The sequence below is a fragment of the Acomys minous genome (assembly GCF_964271855.1).
Source record: "Acomys minous genome assembly, chromosome: 2".
Classification (NCBI taxonomy): domain Eukaryota; kingdom Metazoa; phylum Chordata; class Mammalia; order Rodentia; family Muridae; genus Acomys; species Acomys minous.
In genome coordinates this window covers 87,936,325-87,963,606 of record NC_140484.1, presented here as the reverse complement: position 1 = coordinate 87,963,606, position 27,282 = coordinate 87,936,325, and the positions used below count along the sequence as shown (strand labels likewise).

Sequence of the window (27,282 nt, the reverse complement as noted above, 5' to 3'; positions counted from 1 at the left end):
AACTTTGCAGAAGCAGTTCTACACAGCACCCCTGCAGACATCTTGAATTAAATGTTTATAGCCCTGCTGCTGAGGCTGAGTTGGCCTCCTTCTTGGCCATCTTACAAGTACAGAGGATGTCCCAGCCTCCTGCATGCTGCATGTTCCACAGATCCTTCCTTAGGCTGGGCACCTGACAGAAGGAGCTCTTCTGGTTTCAAAGCTGAGGTTCTGACCTGATGTATTTTCAACTCACACTTCTGCAAATCCAGCAGATTTTTATCATTATCTTCCTGTTTACTGCTTGATCGTTGTGCAGCTTTGCAAGCATAAACTTAAGTCTGATACCCAGATAATGATTCCTACAGCAGTGGCTCACATTCTTTGGCATTCATTGTTTGTCTTATGGATACAAGAAGTTAAAAGAAAACAATAAATATTAACAGGAAAGAGGATGTTTTCCCTCTTTCCTCTTAGGAGTTGTTATGATTAGAGGGTGAGAGATAGGAGCCAGTCCAAATGTTGAGAACAGTCTCGTGAGGAGCATGACTCAAAGGAGTGACCCTCAGTGCAGATACAAATACAGGAAAGCTCAGATTTTTCTTCTCCTCTTCTCCTTCATCAAGCACCAGTTTCCCTTCACTCTCTGTGCTAAGACATATTTCATATCGACAACTGACTGAAGGTGCTCTCTTCTCTTTGCCATAGAACAGCTTCCCAAAGAAGAACCGAGGAAAGGTAAGATGCTCTTTGAGACATTCTTCCCAAAGCTATCATCTATTTTTTCTTAGTCTATGACCGTATAAGTAAACATTGAGGTGGAAAATCCAAGAATCCTTATGTGTTTCTTCAGAAACAGGCATCATGGATGCCCTTTGTGACAGCATTGTAGGCTGACAGACTGGACTGTGGGATCCAATTAAGGAAAGTAGTATCCTATCCTTGTACTTTCTTCCATTCTCCTCTCTTCCCAACTACTTAAACAGGATGCTATGGTGAGAATTCAGCCCACTCTCCTGGTTTTAGCAAGCATTTGAGTACAGGCACCAGCTCTAAAAACACAGTTCTGTCAGTGTCTCGGTCACCTGTGTGTCCTGTAATGGAAAGCTTTCATTCCATTGTGCATTTCTGTCGCAATAGGCAGCAGAAGTTCTAAAATTGAGTGACAGTGGGGAACACAGGTATAGTTTATTAACAATGTGCATATTTGAAGGAAGTTGTATGAAATGTTTAACCCACTTCCAGTTCCCAAGTAAAGAACATGGACTGTGGAGTTTATCAACTTTTGTAAAGTAGAACTCTTCTAAACCCAGAGTTGGCTGCTGCTGTGATTGCACAGTACCTGTGATCTGCCCAAGGGATTTGATATTAATTAATTTTGTCCTTTGATAATTTCATTTATTCCACAATGCACTCTGTTTATTCTCCCCAGCTCTCTAAACTATTCCTCCCATCTCTCCCAGTTCTTTTTTGAGATTACCATTTTTAGCTACGTTTTATAACGTTTATTATTTGTGCCAATTACATGATTTGAACTATGTATTGAAACCTGGTTTGTTTACTATTGTATCCTCACTGAAGTCAATGATTTATGCTTTCCTTGAATCTCTTGTTAGTCAATTATTCACCTGTAAGAGGTAGCCCTTCTAGAACCATCTTCCATCCATGCCTGGTTCTTCATAGGAATATTTTTGTGCATAACCTCTCTACATATTCCTAAATGCTCTGAGTCTGTGACTGAAATGACAGTGTCTTGAAGGAGATATCATTTTGATGCTCTTCTAATTTTTCCTGCTCTTACATTCTTTCTGATGTTGCTTCTGAAATGTTACTTAAGTCTCAGGAAGATGATATACATGACTTTCCTGGGACTAAACACTCAGGTACTACTTTTTCTTAGTGCTTCGTACAGCCATGAGTTTTCAGCTTCCAAATGAGGCATATGATTTCCCAGAACTTCAAAGTTCTTTTTAAACCTGGCTTCCGGTACCGTGTCAGTATTCCTTTCTATGTACTGGGTTTTTAATCCAATACGAATGCAGCTAGTTACATATATAAATATACCACCACTATTGCACAAGTGTTCACATCTTTCCCAGCAGGTTAATCTCATAGATTGTTTCATTTCTTGGTTTTCTTTGCTATCTTTAAAAATGACAAAATTTTCTTGTTGTGTGCTGGAGCATCTTCTGGATATATTCCAAGGAGTGGAATAGCTGGGTCTTGAGGAAGCCCTATTCCCATTTTTCTGAGATAGCACCAGATAGATTTCTAAAGTGGCTGTACTAGTTTGCATTCCCACCAGCAATGAAGGAGTATTCTTCTCTCTCCACATTATCTCCAGCATTTGGTGTCACTTGAAATTTTTATCTTAGCCATTCTGATGGGTGTAAGATGGAATCTCAGAGTTGTTTTGATTTGCATTTCCCTGATGATTAAGGAGGTCGAGCATTTCTTTAAGTGTTTCTCAGCCATTTGATATTCCTCTGTTGAGAATTCTCTGTTTAGTTCCAAGCCCCATTTCTCAATTGGGTTATTTGGTTTGGTGGTGTTTAATTTCTTGAGTTCTTTATATATTTTGGATATGAGACCTTTGTCAGATGTAGGGTTGGTAAAGATCTTTTCCCAGTCTGTAGGCTGTCGCTTTGTTCTCTTGACAGTGTCTCCTGCCTTACAGAAGCTTCTCAGCCTCATGAGGTCCCATTTATTAATTGTTGACATTAATGTCTGGGCTTTTGGTGTTCTGTTCAGGAAGTTGTCTCCTGTGCCAATGTGTTCCAGGCTCTTCCCCACTTTTTCTTCTAAATGACTTAGTGTCTCTGGTTTTATGTTGAGGTCTTTAATCCACTTGGATTTGAGTTTTGTACAAGGTGACAAATATGGGTCCAGTTGCATTTTTTTACACATAGACATCCAGTTAGACCAGCACCATTTGTTGAAGATGCTATCCCTTTTCCATCGAATGGATTTGGCTTCTTTGTCAAAAATCAAGTGACCATATGTGTGTGAATTCATATCTGGATCTTCGATTCGATTCCACTGATCAACCAGCCTGTTGCTGTGCCAGTACCATGCTGTTTTAATTACTATTGCTTTATAGTACAGTTTGAGATCAGGTATGGAGACTCCTCCGGAGCACCTTTTATTGTACAAGATTGTTTTAGCTATTCTGGGTTTTTTGTTTTTCCATATGAAGTTCAGAATTGAACTTTCAATGTCTTTAAAAAATTGTGTAGGTATTTTTTTATACCCTATGAGCATATACAGGGGGAGGTAATCCCCCTCAGGAATAGTCATAGGGGAGGGGAATAAGGGGAAAATGGGAGGGAGGGAAGAATGGGAGGATACAAGGGATGGGATGACCATTGAGATGTAACAAGAATCAATTAATAAAAAAGGAAAAATACACACACACAAAAATTACAAAATATAAAAATTACCTCTGCAAGTATTTTGATTTCTTTTACATCTCTAAAAACTTTTGCTGAAGTATTTAATTTATCTCAGGATCTGCAAGGCCATTGTGTAAATTCTATTATCTTAGCATTTGTAAGTGAGTTTTAGAAATTTTACATAATCTATAACAAATAATTAACTTAAAATTTTTGACAAAAATGTTTGACAATTAAAATTCTATACATGAGTAGATTAATCTCTTTAGAATGCTTGCGTGTAATTGGAATTCAACTCTTATTTAGAAAATATATCTTCTACAGAATAATACAACTTTGATTCAATTCCTATTTATGGAAAATAGGACTTGCTAATGACATATGATTGATGGTTAATGTTTATAAATTTCCAAGGTAAAAGTCTACTCAGGCTAATAAAATCTGACTTAGAGATGCCTCTCTAACCATATATATCTGCTAACTGTGTGCAACACCAGCCTTCTAACAAAAGTTAGATATTGAATAATTTATGTTTAATAAATATTCTTCATAAATCCCTAATGTCTATTCAGGCTGGCAAAAATTGACCCAAAGATCTTTATCTTTCTGACTTTGTTTAACTTTATGTATTTGGATAAACTCAGACATATATGGAACTGATATTATGTAAAAGTATAATACAAAAATCACAGATAAGCAGAGTTACTGGATCTCTATGGACTTGTTTATTGTTTACATTTGTAATTGGATACTAAACAATCACCAATAAAAATTATTGCAATTTTTAAGTCTCAAACTTAACACAAATAAAAGTGTAACATAATAATCTTATATCTTATAAACTGTTAAGTGATAATTAAGACATATAAGTCAATACTCAGTCAATTTATGATCATATATATGAGTTGTTCTCACTTCTATTCCACTACTCCTAGCTCTGATGAAACTTGCTCAGTGGAGCTGCTCCATAGCCCTGGGCTTGCTGTAATGGAGAATATGAGTATCAGATGGAGGAACAGAGATGTCTTAAGCAGCAAAACTGTAACAAAGTACAGGGGCCAGTGTCCTGGTGCATGAGAACCTTTGTGCTCTATGGCAGAGAGAATCCAGAATCTCAGGTCTCTTGGCAGGAAGGTGCCCCTGCTGTGTCTCTCCAGCAGGGAAGGAAGCCACAGTTTCGAAAATGCAAAGGGATTCAAAATCACCAGCCAAAATGAGGCAGCCAAAAAGCAAGGAAGGAAACTTTAATGTGCATTCTAAGTATGGAGCGTTCTGTGTCACAGGGGAGTCAAAAGCCAAAAGGATAATATGGAACAGAAAGGCAGAGTAGGGAGGAAGGACAGGTGACCTGAAGGGACAGAAGAGCAGCCAGAAAAAAAAACACTACCAAGAAAGGAGACCACCACTCCAGAGGCTGGGACTTTTAAGCCTTGGTTTGTAAAAGAGATCCCTGGATACATTTCTATTTGTAGCAAATATCCTGAGAGCTTATCCCTGGAAAGCCCTTAGGTGTTCCCAAAATGGCTTTCAAATTTTGTTTTGTTTTGTTTTGTTTTTATCGAAGCAAAAGCAGGTCTTTGACACTTCTCAGGAAATGTTATCTAGAGCCCTGCTGGGAACAGAAGAGAGTCACCTTCCTTTTCCTAGCACTTTACCTTGACTAATCCAAAGGAAGTAGGACTCAACTTTTGTCCAGCAATCACACACACACACACCCACACACACACACACACACACACACACACACACACACACACACACTGAAGATCAAGCCTAAAACAATTAACTAAAAACAAGTAAAGCTAATATCAGGTATTCTTATCAGATTAGAGGATGTCACACCCCTCAGAGAGATCTGCTGAGTGTGGTATTTAAGGTGTTTACTGAAAAAGGGCTTCCCTAGATATAGGAGCTTCTAAAAGAGCATCTCAAGTTATCTTCAAGGAAGATGTACAGCAGCACATTCTACAAGTGTGATAACACTGACCGCTAGGCAGAGAACAGCTCCGTCCCTCACTCACTGCCAGGATCATACCACACTGTGGACACTGTTGAGGTGACTGCCCTACTCTTCACTGCCAAAGGTGGCAGGGTCAAGTTCCTCCTCCACTGAAAAATCTCTCAGCTGTCCTGGACCTGACATCCAATGACTGATGCTCTCCTCTGGGACAGCCAGAAGACTTAATCCTGTGTGGTGGCTAAAGACTAATAACATCTGTCCTCAGGAAAGCCACCAAGACCACCACGGAGGACAATGGGGTTAGAGACAGAGCAAGCTCAAGATGAGATGAGAGATAGAACAAACATAAGATCAGACATCTTTCAGAAGCAGAGTGAAGAGGAGGTGGGAGAGGCTTGGGGAAAGAATTCCAAACAGGAGCTTCCCCAGAATTAGGACTCCAAGAGAGGGAAAGATGTAAGCGCCCTAGCATGAAGATGCTCTGAATCACAGTACAGAGTCACACACAGCAGACTATGGTGATCCAAGGAGAAATAGATGCTTTTCAACATGATGGGTGTCCACGAAGACACAGCAGATTCCAGGAGCCTGACACACCTAGGGGCAAGGAGAGACAAGGTGAGAGCTGATGGAGGGGAAGATTTTCGAGTCAAATATGTTGATTGGCAGAAGCCAGATGAAACAAATGATCTATACTTTATGGGTCAAATCAGCTTCTTGGTTCTATTAGCAGAGGCTGAGCACCTTAGAAAGGGGTCCATCTGTGTTCCTCCCAGGTGTTTGACTCTAGAGGTATGTGAGTGGGGAAGGAAAGGACATGTGATAGCACGGACTTTGAAATCTATAACAGATAATTTGATAGTGAAGGATCCTGGAGGGATTATAGTCTTCGATATGCTGATGAGCACCACAGGTAGCCAAGTCTCTGCTGGAAACAGCAAAGGCAATTATTATATTTGGGCACTGGGAACCATTTTCACAAGTTCCTGAGCAACGCTGGCTCTTAAGTAACATCCAGAAAACTTTTTATAATCCACACACTGAGGTCATCTCTTGATACATTTTTTAGATCTAGCAGTGTATACCTGGTCCTTAGAATATTGTTTTTCAGGCCTCACCTAAATTGTGCTCACTGGGGTTACAAACAACGAGACTCATGATAGTCAGGAAAGATGTAGTGTCTGTTTTTCATATTGCTTGTGATTTTGTGATGGATTCTGGGCATTTGGAGTTTGGTTCTTGGTTCTATCTTTTCGTGTGAGTATTCTGCTCATCATTTCTATCCAAAGAAGGGTGGTGAACCACACACTTTGGGACAATTCCAAAGGGACAAATGTTGGAGGAGGAAGGCTCTTACCAACGGCCTATGAGTACCTACAGAGTATCAAGATGGGGGAACTAGTTTGATAGCTTTGGTAGTGCTGATGGTGTGGGAACAACGAATGTGGTTTCTTGCCAGAATAGGTTTGCAGCTTGACTGGCAGTTATCGGTTCTTAGGGTTTTATTTAAGGTTTCTATTACTGTGAAGAGGCACCATGATCATGACAAATCTTATAAAGGAAAACATTTACTTGGGGCTGGCTTACAGTTCAGAGGTTTAGTCCATTATCATCATGGCGGGAAGCACGGTAGCACACTGGCAGACATGGTGCTGGAGAGGCCACTGTGAGTTCTACAATTGGATCAGTAGACAAGAAGAGAAAGTGACACTGAATCTGATTTGTGCATCTGAAACCTCAAAGACCATACACAGGGAGAGACAGACTTCCTCCAATGGGCCACATCTTCTCTAACAAGGCCATACATTCGAATAGTGCCACTTACTTTGAGATATGGGGGGTCATTGTCATCCAAACCATCATACCAAATTTAAGATGGTTGAAATAGAAGTCTATTTTTTTTCTGACAGACTTTGATTTGCTAGTTAACTGACAGATTCTCCTGCAACCTTGTACATACACATTCCTTAATCACCATTTCTCCCAGAAATTGTCACTGGAGTTTGATTAATGGGTTCTCTTCAGGAAGATTTTCAATATTTCCTCTCTTTGAATGTTCACATCTTCCTGTAGATCAAGGAAAAAATCCCTTCCCTCTTTGGTGAACCAGTTTTCTGGACTTTAATCTGCATCCTTTGCAGTAAAGATTCACAGGTAAACTGACAGAATCACCAGCAATGAATTTTTTAAAGTCTCTATGTGTTTTGTGGAGGTAAACATACTCTAAAAACATTTACTCTCATTTGAAGATAATCTTGGCATCATGTTCATTTAGTGAAAATTATCACCTACTCCTGGCATACCTATAGAGAGGTGAAAACTGATATTGCACAGACATTAGAAAATTCCTTATTGTTCTCAATGGCTTTTTTGTTTTCTAGTTTCACATCTGAAATGGAGACTGGGGTACATTAGCCTACAGGTCTAGTTCTTTTCCTACTGGTCTTAGTAAGACTTTGCACTCCCTTCATGTTTCTCATTTATTATTTCTATATTTCCTACTTGATAGCCTCCCCCATACCAGAACTGAGAGCAACCATTGGTCATGTTTCTAGCTCATAAGTTCCTGTACACAGAAGAACCCACATCATGACAGAAAGAACTTGGGGTTACACCTTAGTTACTGTTATACTGTTGTGAAGAGACCGATGACAAAGCACTTCATAAGAGAAAGCATGTAATTGGGACTTGGCTTACATTTTGCTAGGGTGAATCCATGACCATAATGGGTGGGGGCAAAACTGCAAGCAGACAGGAATAATTCTGACACAGTAGATGAGAGCTTAGGTCTTTATCCAAAAGTTACAAGCAGAGATAGAGAAAGAGAGTGAGTCTGGTGTGGCTTTGAAAACTCAAAATCTTGTCCATCTAAGTCTTCTCTCACGCAGGGTAACACTTCCTGAGACAGTGCCACCAACCGGTAACCAAACATTCAAATATGAGTCTATGGAAACCATTCTAATTCGATCCAACAGGTTTAGAGTCCTGTTTCTTTCTGTCACAGCCTGAGACACAGAATGTCTATACTTAGATCATCAAATACTCTCACATCAGTACAGGACATGGACTATAGATAGCCCAAAAATACAAGCTGAATTTAAAGAAGGCTCCAGAAATGCTATATCTCTGTAATCTTGTTTCCCTATCTTATGAACTAGGCCAGCCATTCACACATTCTATAGTGGTTATGAGAATCAGAGAGTGCACAGTACATGCTCAAGTCTTGCTTTTGTTTCCAGGGACACTTGTGGAGAGTTCTCCAACATGGATTCCAACATCTCATACAGGAAGCAAGACATATTTCTGAATGGAAGTGATGACACTGAAACTTCACTTTCTAACATCGTGTCCTATACCCTGGATGTGCTTTTCTTCATCATTACCCTGATTGGGCTTGCTGGGAATGCCACAGTGCTGTGGCTTCTGTGTTTCCGTGTGCGCAGGAATGCCTTCTCTGTCTACATCCTCAACCTGGCTGGGGCAAACTTCCTCTTTCTCTGCTCTGGCATTCTATATTACCTGGAAGTCATCGTTGGCCTCTTCCATCCCATGAAGATCAGCATCTCACCATTGTTTTTGTATACCTTGTACACTTTTGCTTACCTTGCAGGTGTGAGCATACTCACAGCCATTAGTGCTGAGCACTGGTTGTCTGTCATTTGGCCCATTTGGTATCAGCGTCGACGCCCAAAACAAACATCAGCTGTCATTTGTACTCTGCTCTGGGCTTTATCCCTGCTGTTGAGCATCCTGGAATGGCAAGGTTGCATACACCTACATAATGCTGATTGGTGTGTGAAATTAAAAATCATCATTCTTGTATGGCTATTTATTTTATTTTTCGTACTTTCTCGGTCTAATCAGGCCATGCTCGTCAAGATCTTCTGTGGATCACAGAAGACTCCTGTGACCAGGCTGTATGTGACCATTGTGCTCACAGTGGTGGTCTTCCTGATCTGTGGCCTCCCTTTTGGGATTACTATCTTCCTCCTAATTTGGATGGAGGATGTTGTGCATTGGGAATCATTTTGGGGGATAATATTGCTCCTATCCTCTGTTAACAGCTGTGCCAATCCCATCATTTGCTTACTCGTTGGCTCTATTAGGCACTGCCAATGCCAGTGTGGGGATTTCAGGCTGCTCCTGGAGAGAGCATTGCAGGACAGTCCTGAGAAAGAAAGTGAAGGCTGCGAAGAGAGCACTACACTCTAGCGAAGCAGGTGAGAGCTGCTTTGACCAAACACAAGAGGCTTTGCATGACAACTTTGCCCTTATCCGCATGGGGCATTTCCACAACATTGTTGAGTTGGTGGCCTGAAGTTAAATCAGTTGGGAAATTAATCATTCCCGTGGAAGTAGAGGGATACAGGACTGTTAATAGAAATACTACCAGCAACTTTCCTACAATCATCTTAGTGAGGTTTTACTGCATCCCCTTGAGAATTGACCCACTGGACTCACTATGGATGCAGGACCTGGGCAGTAGCCGCAGAGAACACTGCTTAGTGGCTCAGTCACTATGTTGACCACTATCGTATCACTTATTTGAGATCATGTGACATGTTTCTTTCTGTGTTTAATTTCAAACAACACAATGTGTTTTCAGGCCATCAATACTTCAGCCAATGACTAGCTCTTCTTTTTAATGGTTTAATAATCATGTCTTGTATGTAACTGCCACAGGTCCATGATCCATTCCTCCATTGTTGTATGTCTGGCTTGTTTCTATGCATTGAATGTTACTAATATTGTTCCAATAAACATGTAAAATTTTCTCTCTTTTCTTTTTTGGTAAAAGTATTTTTTATTGAAAAATAAAATCATTCATATTACATCTCAATTGCTACCCCATCCCGTGCATCCTCCCATTCCTCCCTCCCTCCCACTTTCACCCTATTCCCCTTCCCTATGACTGTGACTGACGGGGACCTCCTCCCCTTGAATATGATGCTAGGGTATCAAGTTTCTTCTTGGTAGTCTGCTATCCTTCCTCCGAGTGCCATCGGGCCTCCCCATCAAGGGGACATGGCCAAATATGGGGCACCAGAGTTTGTGTGAAAGTCAGTCCCCAGTTTCCACTTAACTGTGAAGAATGTCCTGTCCCTTGGCTAGATCTGGGTAGAGGTTTGATGATGACTGCATGTATTGTCCTTGGTTGGTGCCATAGATTGAGCAGAACCCCTGGGCCCAGATCCACCCATCATAATGTTCTTCTTGTAGGTTTTAAATAGTCCATCATTTTATTTCAATTGGATGTGTGTCTTCATTTATAATGTGGGAAATTGGTGGCAGTATAAAGTTAGATCTTGGTCTTAAAATGAAAGACAAGTCTCTGTGAATGAACTGTCATATTAGACTGTGAATATTTAAATGCGAGTTAATTAGGTGTGTTAATTCCTAACAAATACACACATATGCTGTTGCATATCTTTCACTTTATATGGCAGTCCTTGGTATGGGGCACAAATCCTCATGAATAATGAGCTGCCTCTTAGCCTTTCGCTTTCCAAACTCTTTTTTTCTCTTGTTTAAGTGAACATATTACATCACTCCAGTTTTTATTCTGCCTTGGCACATCCATAGTATTACTTTTAAGTGTTCATTTATTTCCTATGTTAGAGTTTTCAATGTGCATGTGAAGTTAATCAAAATCAGAGGCAGGCAGAAGACTTGAGCAAGTAAATCCTTGGGTAATTATAATTTTTTCACAAAGCAGCAGCCAAGGAAAGAAAATTAAAGCTCAGGATGCACATTTACAGAACAATGAAATCATAGAGCATTTGAAGAAGACAGAATAAGAAAGTTACCCTCCCCTAAATCTCAGCATCACAGCCTAGATATACTCCTTTGGGGAAGAAACAATTATGTTCTCTCTGGCAATGGAATCCAATACCAAGCTTCCTATGTGAATCTTGGTACTTCACAGAGACCCTTATTACCTACCTCCAAGTCAACGGCCACAATCTTAACCAGTGGAAGTGTATTATCAGAAGGCATGCCATCTACCAACCCCAAACCTTCGATCTTGTGTGACACAGTAAAGGAAGATAAGATTTTATCTGTTGTAGAGAAGGAAAGCAAAGCAGAGGGTTTGTTTGGAGCTCTGTCGATGCTCCCAAATTAGGAGCCAGTACTAGCAGGAAGAGAAGCTCTACACACAGGTTGGGACCATATACAGAGCACTCTGTAGCAGAATTCAACTGGCCCTGTGTACAGGGATCCAGATGTAAATCTCTGCCTTACCCACTTCCAACCTCAATGTGGGCACACAATCCCTGGTTGAGACCAGAAAAAAAAAACATTAATACACCCACAGCATTAGCCTTGGTGTGTTAAAGAGACTGTTTTTGTTTGTTTGTTTGTCTGTTTGTTTTTTCATGTATCCCACATGCTTAGTGGGCACAGCTCTCACTGAGCCAGTTTTCATAGACAGAGCTCTAGAACTTTAAAGCCAGACAGAGACTCATGCCACAGTGGCACATACTCATGTTTTGACCCATATCACTACCACCTTTGTCATGAGCCTTGGGGCAACCTTGAGACCGAGAAGTTTATTTTCTCCTGATAAAAATTAAAATGAGTTCTCAACATTTTTGTATGCATGGTAGCAGCCTTCTATTCATGTTTAGAAGACACTATCTAGGCAGTTACAGTGGACTTCTGGGTCTTGCAATCATTCAGCCCCATTCCACATAATGATCCCTGGTTCTCAGGTACAGAGGTTGGTTTTTAGATGTAATTCATGGGCTTGTGTATCCTCATGGTCACTTATTTCTGACACTTTGACAAGTTGCAGGTTCTCATAGAAGGCCCAATGTGCTCCAAAGAAAATCTCTTTAATAAAAAATGAGATACACCTCTTATTATTAGATAATAATAGACGTTTGTGCATGTGGCATTTTTGGAACAAGGTATAAAACTTGTGCAATAGAAACTCCGTAGAAACTGTGAAGGTGTCCCTAGCAAAGACGTATAGTAATAGGGGACACAGAGCTTAAAACAACCACCCACTGTACCCCATTCAAGGCCTAGATTGGAAGGATTGGGACACCAACCCAGCCACAAAACCTCTGACCTATGGTTTGTTATGCTTACAGGGTGTGCTAGAGCCAGAGCCTAGCATAGCTGTGACCAGAGAGATATAACTCATCAAATATTGGTAGGAGATGTAGTCCTACAGCCAAAGATTCAACGAAGCTCATGAAGTCCTAAGGTTGAGAGAGAGGCAGGGCTTGAAGAGCCAGAGGAGTCAAGGATACCACAAAACATGACCCCCATAATCAAATGAGCAGGACACAAGTGGGCTCACAGAGATCAGGGGGCCTTACATTACTTATAGAAGTACAGATTCAAAATCATCTGGGGAAACTGAGGCTGGGCATAGATTCTGCAGCTGGCTGGAAGTCCTGAAACCTTTCTCTGAGAGTATACTTCTAGGCTGGAACTGAATTTTACTGACCATGGCTTTCAATGATGGTGGCAAGTGGGGCAGAGGGATGATGGCTCCTAGCAGGGGCTAGAGTTGTTGGCTTTTAGTGGGGGCTTCCACTGATTGTGGCAAGCAAGAGCTAGAGATGATGGTCCCTAGTAAGGACTTTCACTGATCATGGTAGAAGATCTAAAAAAGAAAGGGAAAAAGGAGAGAAAAGAAACACACACACACACACACACACACACACGTACACTTACACTTACACATGGCAATATAGTAAGACAAAATGCAGCAGGTAGATTTCAACAAGCTTCTTTCAAGTTTCTCTTATTGTATACAATCACACACACACATACACAAACACACACACACACACAGAGAGAGAGAGAGAGAGAGAGAGAGAGAGAGAGAGAGAGAGAGAGAGAGAGATCTGTGGATGGAACAAACTCCAAAGAGCAAGTTCAAACAACCTCATACCCATACATATACACAAACACACATCTTTGTAGATGAAAAACTATTCCAACAACTGTATTATTTCTCCCACAGTTTATATATCCCAGCAAGATCTTTCAAGCATACAAAAATCACCATGTGGTTGTATTCTATTTCTCTTTAAGTAAATGATTACAATGAGGATACACAAGAAAAATATGTTCCTAAGTACCTTCACATGATTAAATGTTTTACATATTATGGGTAAGAAACAAACATGAAAATCAAGTTGCTTACAAGAACCTGTGTACATTTATAACTAAGCAACTTGTTTTATATTAACAGAGAATAAGTATGCAAGGTAATTTCTCAGCCACAGACATGCTTCAGTGAGATTGGACTTTAATTAGGGGGAACAAAAACTACACAAACAATTGGAGGACGCACATGACCCTACATTATAAGATAAGAGGAAGGTCAACCTGTAGTGTGACCTCCTGGAATGCAGCCATCTTAGGGTGGTAGAGATGAAAGCATTATAGCTACTTATGCTAAGATGTGCAGGACCAGGTTATAGAGGGAACAGTCCTTCTCTTACTTTTCCCAAGACAATATTTTGTGCACATGTCTCAACATCATTCTTGCTCCAGGCTGGCTATCCCTAGATATATGGCTCCCCAGACCAACACTGGCCTACATAATGAGTTCCAGGAAAACCAGAGATACACAAAGAAACTCTGTCTTGAACAACTAAAAAAAGAAAGAAGAAAGGTTATAAAATATCTATATCCTTTTCCCGTTTTCAGATATTTATAGTGTTACTTATCACTCTGCAGTGCACTCCTCACCTGTTTTTTAAATTTCTTCTCCGCAGGACCTGTGTTATATTTTCCATCTCTCTTTATTCTCTTCTCTTCCCTGCTCCTAAGTTTACTTTATTCTGTCTTGTAAAGTGGATCAGTATTTGTCAACTCAACACAAACTTAGACATATCTGGAAAGAAGGAATCCTAAATGAGATATTTTCTTCATTAAACTGGCCTGGAGGCAACCTCTGAAGGAATTTCTTGATTAATTGTTGTAGGAGGGAGCGACTGTACGACAGTAATCATCCCAGCCCAGGTGGTCATGGTTTGTATAAGAAAGCAGACTGAGCAAACCTTATATGGCAAGCCAGGAGGCAACATTCCTTCATTCTTTCTGTTCCAGTTTCAAACCTCAGCTTCCTGCCCTGAGTGCCTGCTTTGACTTTCATCAATGGGTTCAACCCAGGATATATAATCCACATAATCACGTTCCTTCCTGTGTTGCAATTGGTTGTGGTCTTTATCACAACAACAGAAACCAAAGTAGGACAAATGACTCCCTCAGGTTATATACAAAAATATAAAGATTTGTAATTAGGATACACAAATAAAAAAACAGAATATAGTGTTAAACTTTCTTGATCTGTGTTATTTCACTCAGTTTAATCCAGTTACCCCCAAATTTCATGTTTCCATTTGATTTATACTAAAGCACTATCCACTACAAATAAGACTATCTACAGCTCCCATATTATACTGAATCTGCAGTGTGACTCTAAGGTTGGCATACTGTGAATACAACCCATCAAAATAAACACAGTCCTGAAACAACACAAACATCCACACTATGCGAGGTCTACTGTTGAGATAGACACCTACTCAGTACAGAGATCCGGGGAAAAGAGCTCTGCTTAGTCTTATGTCTTATCTCTGATACATTAAACTTTACTACACACCATAAGTCTCAAGATCACAGAACTATTAATGAAGACAACAGTCCCCCTGGACACATAGACTGATTCTGGGCTCTGAAATAATCTGAGTCATAAATCTTTAGGAATCCACAGAGACTTGGGTTGTGCAAAGCTAATATGGAAACCTTGTGAGGATGTGCATCAAAACATTAATCTGTATCACTGGAGCAGAATTTTCTGTCTAGTACAAAACCAAAGTGTGGTTCTTGACCTTTGGTTTGGACATCATTGTGTTACACAAGGTTTGAGTGCAAGTGATGGAGACAGTCCCTTGGACACCAAGACTAATAACAACCTGATGTGCACTTGAGTCCCATAATTACAGCCATATACACATTCTTTGCAATGGGGCATATGCCTACAGTACAATTGGCAGTGATGTCGGCAGACACTGAAGCCTATCTAGTGAGTGCCTAGGTTTTATGCAGATGCTTCCACAGGCAGCTCTGTACCCAGCCCTAGTCTGTGTTTAAAGCCTGCTTTTCTACTAAAACTAGGTTCTTTGGTTAAAGTCATGGCACCGCACGCTAAATGATGCCCTCTGCTGTTCTTGCCTAATGTACAGCAGGCTAAGTCTTGCTTCTCCCTCACTCTGCTACTCACCTTTGGAGGATGGGTATTAGATGAAGATGTTTTCTTTTTGCAAATACTGTTTTAATGGTTCTCATTTGAACTCTGATTTAGAGGTAGTCAAGAGGAACTATGTCCAACACCAAACTTCACAAGGAGGGCCTGTTACTGGGCTCCAAATCAAAACCTATAACTGATTTTCTGTTCATTCTCCAAGCTTGTAATATCCCTATCCACACTGAGTTGCTCACAGATACCGGCAGTATCATAAGCTACTCCTTCCATCTACACTAATGTGTCCTGCATTTTAATCACACGACAATGAGAAGCTGTTCTTTTTCACCCATTTCATTAGCTGTTGTGAAAGGCTGTGCATCTTCATGTAACAACGAGGAAATAGTCATAGAAAATCATAGTGAACCAGAATGTGCTCCACATTTCATGTTTAATTTCAAATATATATTGTAAATCCTAGAATGTTAAATAATACTTAAAGTATTTTTTAAATTTTCTTAATCTTGTATTTGTGTTATGCCACCACATAGTTGATGTGGATGAACTGTAAAGGTCAGAAGGAAGCTCTCTACTGCTTACTTCTGAAGTCCAGAAGTAGAAACATGTCACCAGGCTGCATAGGGGAGGAGAATAAGGGTAAAATGAGAGGGAGGGAAGAATGGGAGGATACAAGGGATGGGATAACCATTGAGATGTAACAAGATTAATTAATAAATTAAAAAACAAACAAAATATTGAAGAGGACGAAAATGTAGCCCCTGTACATCAGAACCTGTACTTAATACTCAGAATTATGAACAGAAATGAGTGAAAGGTCCTAATCAGATAAGATCTGTGCATTTGATCATTAATAATCTACCTATAACATAAATATGCATCATATACATCATCCAATAAGAAACTAAATTCAGAGATGTATTACATTTAAATATAAAGACAAACATGGCTATCTAAGAGATTACTAATACATATGGAATAATTCTCTTGATTTCTTTTCCAAAGATGAAAGGTTGCTATTGCTAGTGAGTCAATTAAATTTTGACACAAAACCCAGAGGACTGAAATGGAACTAACATTATTGTCTCCTCATTGAGACCTGTCATTACAGGATGTAAAAGAACAATCTTCCAAACAAGAGAAACAAAGAACAATCCCACACAACTATAAATCACAACAATGTCAGCATCTTCCTCCTTGGGGTGTCCTACATGGCTCTCTGCAGAAGCAACTTCAGACTTTTCCAATGGAACCAACAATGCCTAATGGATCCAACAAGAAAGAATATCCTGGGGTTTTAAAAGCTGATAACACAGAATAGGAATAATGTCTCATGGTAAAAACCATAAATTTTAATATAATACAAATATCCAACCCATTATTCAAGGATGCAATAGATCCCAAATGGAAAAACAAAGATTAGGAACACCAACATTGTGAGTGCAATGGTCACATACATTCTGGTCACAGGAATCCTGTGTGAGCCACATAGAAGATCTGACTAGAAGAATGAGGCTAAGCACAGAGAGAACAAAAAGTAAAACAACTGACCATGCCAGTACTGATGAAATAAAATGCCTGAGACCAAAAGATAATCAAAAATATTACACACTAAACAACATGCCTTCCTTTCCTGCAGACCAATCAACAATGTCAGTCAGAGGAAAAACTAGATGCAGTTGAGAGCTGATGTCTGTCTTGGACATTGGTAGTGATAGAAGATGAGCCACGTGACAGACAGGCACCATTCAACACTAATAATGCTGATAATGCTCAAGCCAGAAGGATAAGCAAATGTTGGCACAACATTACAAAAGAGGATATGGATAAATGATGTAGATGATGTAAATGACAGCAAGAAAGTGAACACAAGCTGAAAGCACAAGAAGAGAAACTCGGCCACAGCCAGGTTAAGGAAGTAAAAAAAGGAAGGTATTCCTGTGCAACTGGAAGGCCAGGAGCCACAGCACTGTGGCATTTAGTACCATTCAGATCAGAGAATTGATGACAGAAAGCAAAATCTTGACTTGGTCCTTGTGTCACAAAGTGTAGTAATGATGTAGTAGCTTCTGTTCAGTGCTATAATGTTAGTTTGACATGTTGAGATGCTTATATCCTTGCATAAAAATCTCCACCAGTGTTCCTGGAACAAGAGAAACAACAATTCATTAGCACATGCAGTGTTCTCTCTGATTCTCTGGAACTCGATCTATGCTTGAATGACTAACCTGGTTCATAAGGAGAAGAAACAAGATTATAGATATTAAGTAATTTATCATAACCAGCATTTCTGGAGCTTTAATTGAAATGCACCTTGTATTTATTTAGGCTATATCCAACCCATGTCCTGTGCTGATATGATGGTAATTCCTGTCCGCAGTGTAGACACCACGTAGTGTCTGAGGCTGCGTCAGAAAGAAGTAGACCTCTGTATGCAACATTCTTTCTCTCCTATGGCTGGTTCTTCTCTCCTCTAGAAACTTGGAAGACAGAAAAGCATGAACAATAGCAACTCTAGGTAATGGCTTTGTGGGTGAAGCCTATCAAGTGGGAAACTATGGATATCATGAATGACAGTCATGAAAGGAATGGCAAGTCAGTGTACAACCAGTTTGAAAAATATCAGACATGTAGGCTAATGTGACTCAGTCTCCAATTCAGATAGGAAAGTAGAAAGCAGGAAAATATTTAAGGACATTAAGTGCATTTCCATTGTCTGTCACTCTATCACATGTATACACCTCTCTATTGAGACAGTGAGTAATTAAATATTTTCAGTTGTTTAATTTCTCACACGTTATTTAAATCTGTATGTACACATCATATACTTATGTATCACATATAATTCATATGTGATAATTATACACAAGTAAATAATTTAGTGCTATCTGCCCAACAGTACATACACATTTAGATTAAATGTTGTTACAAATATTTTAGATTAAGTATAATATCAAAACTCATAAAAAATAAAAATTTCAGATGGCTCTCTTAGCAGAAAGTTCTAGTGTTTTTGAAAGAACATGTTATGTTGTGGGATGGCTAATGATGGACTTCCTCATTCCACAACACAAGAATGTCCAACAAATGGCCATATCAATGAACTAGAAGATTTTTCAGCTCAGAATTTAGGCATTGACTGTGAGAGTATCTAAATTTCTAACACTCTCAGTTAATAAATAACAAATTTCTGGAAAACAAACAAGAAAAAGTCATCATTGTGCTAAGTAGAGGGTATTGTGACACAAAAACATATACAAGGGAAGACAGAGTATAATAGAAACCACCTACCAAATATAGTAGCTAAATCATGGAATATAAGGTTCTAGAGGTTGGGTCAGGAAGATTTCAATGTGTTCAAGCACAGTATGAGCTACACATTGAGTTCATGAATGCCTGGGATGAAGGTAAAGAAAGAAGAAAAAAGGAAAGGAAAGAGAAGGGAAGGAAAAGAAAGAAGGAAGGAAAGAAGAAAGGAAGGATAAAAAGAAGAAAAACCTGAACTTTGGAGCCCCAAGGTGTCCTCTGTGCAATGGATGGATCCTGGGTGCAGATTAATGCAAAGAGAATTAATTCCATGATGTTATCCTAGTATGGAATCACTTAATCTACAAAAATATAGTGACATTCCATCAATGGTGGAAGAACGGGGATGAAGGATAGAACTCCTGGAAGGTCAACAATGTCCAGAAGAACAATAGAATCAAATAACCTAGAGCAATGAAGCCTTACAGGGAGAGAGAAGCAACAACCAAAGAGCATACATGGACTGGATCTAGGCCTCCTACATATATGTAACCAATGGACTGGTTGATCCCCACATGGTTTAGATTCTATCAAAAATTTAAACAATATGAAAAATAAAAACAATATTTCTCTCTTAACAACCATTAATCCTTTAGTATGTGTTCCCAGTGAGTATAATTTAGATGAAGCTCAGGATACAGAATTCAAAAGAACAGCAACAAGTATTTTCAGGAGTTCAAAGGATTTTAAAAGGATTTGAATAAACACCAGAATGAATTTACAGAAGACAGGAAGAAATACCTAACTAAAGTTAAACCAAAACCAAAACAATTATCCAGCTGTACATGCAGCAGAAGATTAGGGTCTACCCTGCAATCTCAGCAACCACCAAATCTGGGTCAAGACTACATATACTGTAGGACAGTTGATAAAGTTCTTCACCACAGGTTCTTTTCTTGGGTTGGGTATGGATAAAACATCTGACACAACTTTTCCTAAATATGTACTTTATTGGTAAATTAGGACTAATTGTGTCCCTCACAGTCACTCAATTTTAGACAATCTGTTTCCTACTGAGACAGAAATTCACAAAGAAATTAAAACTTTCCATTGCAGGATACACAAGTGACTGAGGGCTGGACAGAACTGTGCTTTCAGAGCAGTGCCTGTACTCATGTGCTTGACAAGTCAAGGAGAGTGGCAGAATTCTCATAACAGTATCATGATTGAGTAATTGGGATGAGAAGAGAACAGAGGATAGTACCAGAGGCAGGCACTAACTTGGTTCAGTGTTTTCCCACAATCCAGTCTGCCAGCCTACAATGCTGTCATGAAGGACTTTTATGACTCCTATTTCTGCAGCAACACATGAGTCTCACTGAATTTTCCACTTGAACATATGTAGTTACAAATTAAGAAAAATAGATCAAAGATTTATAAGAATGTCTCAAAAAGCATCTTACTTATCTTCAATTCTTATTGGATATTGTTATCTGGTCTGTATTAAATAGAAATGTCCCCTGAGTCAGTTTTCAATATGTAAGGAGTATTAGCACAGACACTGTAAAGAAACTGGTGCTTGAGGAAGGATAAAAAAAGAAGGAGAAAAGAAGTTTTTCTATACTTAGATCTTGACTAAGTTTCACTCTTATGACACACTGTTCATGAAACAGTTCTTGACATTTGGCCTGGATTTTATTTCTCATCTTTAGCCATACCAACTCCAATGGTTTTTCCTCCATGTTACTGCTTTTTTTATGTTGTGCACCCAGAAAGTGAGCAATGCCAAGCCATGTGAGTCAGTACTGTACCATTATCTGAGTATCAGAGTTCACTTTATCTTTTAAAGTGACACAATAGTGAAGGCAAGAAACACAAAGATAATGGTAAAATTTGAAAAGTTTGATGAATAGTGCCTGAAAACATACCAGGTAGGAATTTCAGTTTTGAAACACAAAGGTATTCTCTCTCTCAGGTGTCCTGTATAAGTAGAGTATCTAGGGAATGTGTTGCCTGCAAACTCCTGGTTCATCCTCTTTAGTGCTAAAATGGTGAAGGGACCGGTCAACTCAGCACTCAGCAGCAGGGCTATGACAGAACTTAAGACATTGTCTGCATGATTACTGGCTAAAACTGCTCCGCATTTTGGAAATGAAGGAAACAGAAACCCAATAAAAATAATATTGCTTCAATAAAAATAATGACACTAGAATGGGAAGAAAGGAAAAAGGAGATCACATCAAAATTAAGAAATGGTGACTTAGTTGCAGTGAGTGATAATCAGCAATCGGGTTTACCTGGCCTCTGAGAAACCAAGAGAGGAAAGAGTGAGGCCGATGGTCTCATAGCTATATCCCCTCAGTAATTCCTATCTTACCTTTTTTATGACTCATTCTACTTTCATAAACTATTTTGCAAACATAAATTTAGTTGCTATTGGACATTTTGGTAAATTAATTTTAATTCAGTGGATGTTGTTTTCCATGGATGTTGATAAACTAAATGCTCTTACAAGTATTCACACTTATGGGTGTATATGCCAGTGAAGCCAGGCTTGTCCAGTGTCTTCTTCTAGCTCTCCTCATCTTACATCTTGAATCAAGGTTTTCTGAATCAAACTAGAACTTATTTATTGAGATATTCTTTTAAACTCTCATTCTCCAGGGTCTCTCAAGTGCTGAAATTATAGGCAAGGTGCCATTCTCCATCAGTGTGGGTAATGGGTAAAAATTCAGTTCATCACAATTGCCACGCAAGTGCTTTACCCACTGAGCCATCTCTTTCAGATCTAGTTCTTAACATTTATATGAAAGAGGAAGTCACAATTTACCATACTCTAAGTGGAAATTATTTTTAAGAGAAGGAATTTTTCTATGTGTTTGCAAGTTTATTTGTGTTAGTTTGGTTGTTTCATTAGCTGACTGGCTGGCTGGCTGGCTGGTTGTTCAATTAGTTTGTTTGTCCCTTGGTTATTTTGTTCATTGGTTCATTGGTTGATCTGTTGGTTCTTTCCATGGTCTGTCTGTTCATTGGTTGCTTTTTTGGTTTGTTCATTGGTTGTGTGTTTGGTTGGTACATTGGTTGGTAGATTGATTGGCTCATTGGTTATTTGGTTGACTTAATAGCCAGGAAAGGACAGGATATGAATTAGATGATAGATTAGTTACTTGTTTCATCATCTTTACATTCCATAGAGTAAGGAAATTAATGTCTCATTCTACAATACTATGCATACCAAGTGGCAGCTTGAAGTCCACTCCTGTATTTATTATACCTAAATATTTTAAATTACTTCTATCCTCATATGATGTTTTAGTACATATTTTCCTTTTTTAATTAATTAGTTAATTAATTTGGAATATACATTTAGATTATCACACATAATCCAAAAATTACATACAACAAAAAGAACCACAAACCAATCAAAGATCATATAAATGTTACTTTCAGGTTATTTTGATTAACTTGGCAACTTTGTAGAAAACATCTTTCTTATCTTGGAGAGTCTAAAATCTTGAATGAGAACCAATATCTATTCTCTTTCATTTTGCCAACTCAAAACTTCTATATATACCTAAAAACATCTTAACTCCTCAACAGCTTAGGTTAATTGTAAGACTATACTATCAGGTCTTCAACTCCTTCAGAGACTTGAGAAAGAATGAAAGTTAACTACTTGAGTGAACCAGAAGTGCAGGTTAGCAGCTTCCAGAATGAGAAGGAAAGAACAAAAATACAGTTTACAGCCTGAACAATCACACAAAACTCTCTATAATGCTGGAGCATCGTCTTCAGCCTTGTGGCCCAATATAAATGACAGACATACTGTGAGACAGGAACTGTTGATGACTTTCTTCCCTGTCTTTACAGAGTTTGGCAGTCAACTCTGCCTGTATCCATGCTTGCCCATATTTAGGCAGAATTCTGTCTGTGGTAGAAAGGAGGACATTTTCCCCAGTGGTTTGTTTGCAACATTTGAAGCCATCTCCATTAGGGGGATTATTGATGCTCATCATCTTCTTGAGGTAGGATGGGTGTCGCCATGTGTTAGCCTGTCTTATTGTCAAAGAATCTTTAAGATATTAAAAGCTACTTAAATGACATTTCTTTACTTCTCTGAGGCTTTGAAGACTTTATCTATTTGACCTTATCTATATATAGGATCATATCTTTCTGTTAAATGTAGGATTATATTCTTGTGAATTAAAATAGTCTCGTAGTTGACATGATCATAATTTGATACACTAGCAATTTACTTGTATTAATTAATTATCCTAATCAGTCTGCAATAGTACTTTCCAGATATTGTAAGTAAGCTTTATATCATCCTTGAGTTGTGTGGGATCAGTGCCTCATAGTATCATAGAAATATATATAATGTGTATAGAAAACAGTCTTAAAATGACAGCATCTTCAACAAATGGTGCTGGTCTAACTGGATGTCTACATGTAGAAAAATGCAATTAGACCGCTATTTGTCACCATGCACAAAACTCAAGTCCAAGTGGATTAAAGACCTCAACATAAAACCAGAGACACTAAGTCACTTAGAAGAAAAAGTGGGGAAGAGCCTGGAACACATTGGCACAGGAGACAACTTCCTGAACAGAACACCAAAAGCCCAGACATTAATGTCAACAATTAATAAATGGGACCTCATGAGGCTGAGAAGCTTCTGTAAGGCAGGAGACACTGTCAAGAGAACAAAGCGACAGCCTACAGACTGGGAAAAGATCTTCACCAACCCTACATCTGTCAAAGGTCTAATATCCAAAATATATAAAGAACTCAAGAAATTAAACACCACCAAACCAAATAACCCAATTGAGAAATGGGGCTTGGAACTAAACAGAGAATTCTCAACAGAGGAATATCAAATGGCTGAGAAACACTTAAAGAAATGCTTGACCTCCTTAATCATCAGGGAAATGCAAATCAAAACAACTCTGAGATTCCATCTTACACCCATCAGAATGGCTAAGATAAAAATTTCAAGTGACACCAAATGCTGGAGATAATGTGGAGAGAGAAGAATACTCCTTCATTGCTGGTGGGAATGCAAACTAGTACAACCACTTTGGAAATCTATCTGGTGCTATCTCAGAAAAATGGGAATAGGGCTTCCTCAAGACCCAGCTATTCCACTCCTTGGAACATACCCAGAGGATGCACTACCACACAACAGGGACATATGCTCAATCATGTTCATAGCTGCCTTATTCATAATAGCCAGAACTTGGAAACAACCTACGTGTCCCTCAATAGAAGAATGGATAAAGAAACTGTGGTACATCTACACTATGGAATACTACTCAGCTATTAAAAACAAGGAATTTCCAAAATTTGCAGACAAATGAATTGAACTAGAAATTGTCATAATGAGTGAGTTCACACAGAAGCAAAAAGAGCTAAATAGTATATACTCACTTATATCGAGACACTAGTCCAAGGTGTACGTCCCCATGAAAAACTGTACCTACCAGGAAAGTGAGTAAGAGGGGAGGACATCCTATTGAGACTTTAGGTGTGAGAAGCCTGGGAGAAAGAGGAAATAGAAGGATCCAGTGGGTCCTGGAAAACTACAGGCGAGTCTGGGCCCTGGGGTCCTCTGCAAACTATGGCAACAGCCAAGGAAAAAATAGGCAGTAAACCTTGAACCCCTACCCAGACTAGCTGATGGACAGGACATTCTCCACTGTTGAGTGGAGAAGAAGATCTAACTTTCACACAAACACTGGTGCCCCATATTTGAACATGTCCCTTGGATGGAGATGCCTGGTGGCACTCAGAGGAAAGATAATAGGTCACCAAGGAGAGACTTGATACCCTATGAGCATATACAGGGGGAGGAGGTCCCCCTCAGACACATACATAGGGGAGGGGAGTAGGGGGGAAGAGGGAGGAAGGGAGGAATGGGAGGATACATGGGATGGGCTAACAACTGAGATGTAATATGAATAAATTAATTTAAAAAATAAAAATTAAAAAAGAAAGTGTTTCTACTCAAAAAAAGAAAATAGTCTTAAATTTGAATTCTATATCAACGTATAAAAGTTAATCTTATTTTATATCACTATACAAAGTTCTATACCAATGACTTAAAAGATAACTTTTTTTGTTAGTAACAAGTAAGGACTTAGGTTGAAGAGTAGGTTAAATAATCCACATGAAATGAAATATTGAAGAAAAGCAATGATAGTGAATCACCAAGAAAATCTCAGTCCATTAAAATCTCAGAACCACAGAGATCCCTGGTGACTTACATCTAACATTTATAAAAGAGACAAAAGTTTCATGAACTATAAACAAATATCTTTCAAAAACACTTGGGAAAATGTTCAAAAAATAACAGTAAGGCAAGATGAACGATTGAGATGTGGGGTTGTCTCTACAAACACCATGGCCAGAATACTGTAAACCACAGCAAGAAAGAAAAAAATTCAGTTTAATGTGACTAAGCGGCCAGTGTTGATCCAATTTTTTGATAGTTTGACACCAGTAGTTTCCTGGTGATAACTAACCAAATTCCATCTGCACAATAAAGCTTAAGACATGACAAGATCAAAAGTCTTTGTACAGTACATGTGACATTTTCAAGACAGATTGGTTCTATAGATTGATGGAAAATCATATAATCTCATGATAAGTGTCTGATGTAGGATCTAATGTGGTTTCCATCATACAGATAGAAAAGAAGTCACCAGGCTATTAATCACATGTGCTCCCACCCTCTGGGCAGATAAAAAGTTATACTTATATCCCTTTAATGAGAAACGCCTGTGTGTTTAAAACTCCTGAATTCTACCAAGAAATTTCGAACCCCTACCAAGACCTAGCCGACGAACACAATATTCTCCACTGTTGAGTGGAGAGTGAGATCTGATTCTCACGTGAACTCTGGTGCCCCTTTTCTGACCATGTCCCCTGGATGGGGAGGCCTGGTGGCACTCAGAAGAAGGATAGCAAGTTACCAAGAAGAGACTCAATAATCTTAGAGCATACATAGGGGGAAGAAGTCTCCCTCAATCACAGACATAGGGGAGGGGAGAAGGGGGGAAGTGGGAGGGAGGGAGGAATGGGAGGAAACAGGGGAAGGGCTAACAATCAAGATGTAATATGAATAAATTAATTTAAAAAAAGAAATTTAAAAAAATAAAAAATAAAAATAAAACTCCTGAATTCCCTGTAGCTTATATGTAAGCACAAGAACCTCTGTGTCTTCTACAAATTGTGCAGTGGAGAGATTATTCATCATAGTAACTGCAGCTGATTGAAGGACTAGGCACTTCAAATATGATGAGCAATAAATGTGCTGCGTTATTTTTGAACACTGTGATAAAAATAATTATCAGAACAACAACAGAGGAACAATTTACTTATACTTATGGCTTGAGGATTTGGTCAATGCTTGTTATGTACCATGCACCTGAGCAGAATATAATAGAAGAGCAGAGCACATAGCAGAAGATGGAAGGTCATGCTATGGACAAAAGGACACAAAGTATGAGAGGAAGGGACAAGGCATCACTCACATTGGCTTACATTTATAGTGTGTTCTATCTTCTAGGTTCCTGCAGTCTCAGCAAGTAGCTCCAGCCCCTAGTGAGGAAGAATTTAAGGTTTACCGCCTGTATTGTCCTTGGCTGGTGCCTTAGTTTGAGCGGGACCCCTGGGCCCAAATCTGCCTATCATAATGTTCTACTTGTAGGCTTCTAGGACCCTCTGGATTCTTCTACTTTGCCATTCTCCCATGCTTCTCTCATCTAGAGTCCCACTAGAATGTCCTCCCCTAGATCTAGACAATGGACAGAACACTCTCCACAGTAGAGTGGAGAGTTGGATATTACTTTCTCACATACTCTGGTGCCTCACGGTTCACCATGTCCCCTGGAGGGGGAGACCTGGTGGCACTCAGAGGAAAGACAGCAGGTTACCAAGAAGAGACTTGATACCCTATGAACATATAGAGGGGGAGGTAATCCCCCTCAGGAACAGTCATAGGGGAGGGGAATAAGGGGAAAATGGAAGGGAGGGAAGAATGGGAGGATACAAAGGATGGGATAACCATTGAGATGTAACAAGAATAAATTAATAAAGTAAAAAAAAGCTAAAATGGGTGATAAAAAAGAATTTAAAGCATTTTAACCTATGGAGTGTTTTCCCACTCAAATCATAACAGTCTGTTTGTGACCCTAAAGGGTCATGTGCATTTCTGAGAGCAAGATGCATTTAGTTATCTTCATTCAAGCATCCAGGCACCCTCTTCTCAAACTCCTTTTGATTTTGTTTGCCATGTTTATACACATAGGGACTGGATGACTTTTCAGAGACGATGTGAATAAACATCTACTTATCCAGGAAACTCTTGAAAAGCACAGCAACAATTCTATGAAAGTTTGGCTTGGCTTATTAGAGTGGCTTACAGGACTTTGAGTGAAGGATTAATAATGGAGTGCAGATGAGGGGTTACATCCAGG

General features: G+C 39.2%; 2 protein-coding genes and 1 pseudogene across 3 annotated transcripts in view; 1 reads left to right on the top strand and 2 right to left on the bottom strand.

Annotated features, from left to right (window-relative positions):
- LOC311578141 (mas-related G-protein coupled receptor member B1-like) overlaps positions 1-17,547 on the bottom strand; it is a 29,805-nt pseudogene extending 12,258 nt beyond the window's left edge. The window contains exons 1-3 of the transcript in view: positions 17,372-17,547; positions 11,275-11,390; positions 9,422-9,645 (exon numbers count right to left, since the gene is read on the bottom strand). The product of the transcript in view is annotated as a mas-related G-protein coupled receptor member B1-like (transcript). The remainder of the gene's footprint in view (positions 1-9,421; positions 9,646-11,274; positions 11,391-17,371) is intronic.
- Positions 571-10,079, top strand: LOC311592464 (mas-related G-protein coupled receptor member B8-like). The gene is made up of 2 exons (XM_084772904.1): positions 571-717; positions 8,571-10,079. Exon 2 carries the CDS (start codon positions 8,596-8,598, stop codon positions 9,541-9,543), a length of 948 nt encoding a protein of 315 aa, XP_084629030.1. The 5' UTR covers positions 571-717; positions 8,571-8,595; the 3' UTR covers positions 9,544-10,079.
- Positions 2,521-27,282, bottom strand: part of LOC311592453 (zinc finger protein 120-like) — a 202,172-nt gene continuing 177,410 nt past the window's right edge. Inside the window, exon 5 of the transcript XR_014777415.1 lies at positions 2,521-2,570. The gene's annotated coding sequence lies outside the window, so the exon portion shown is untranslated. The remainder of the gene's footprint in view (positions 2,571-27,282) is intronic.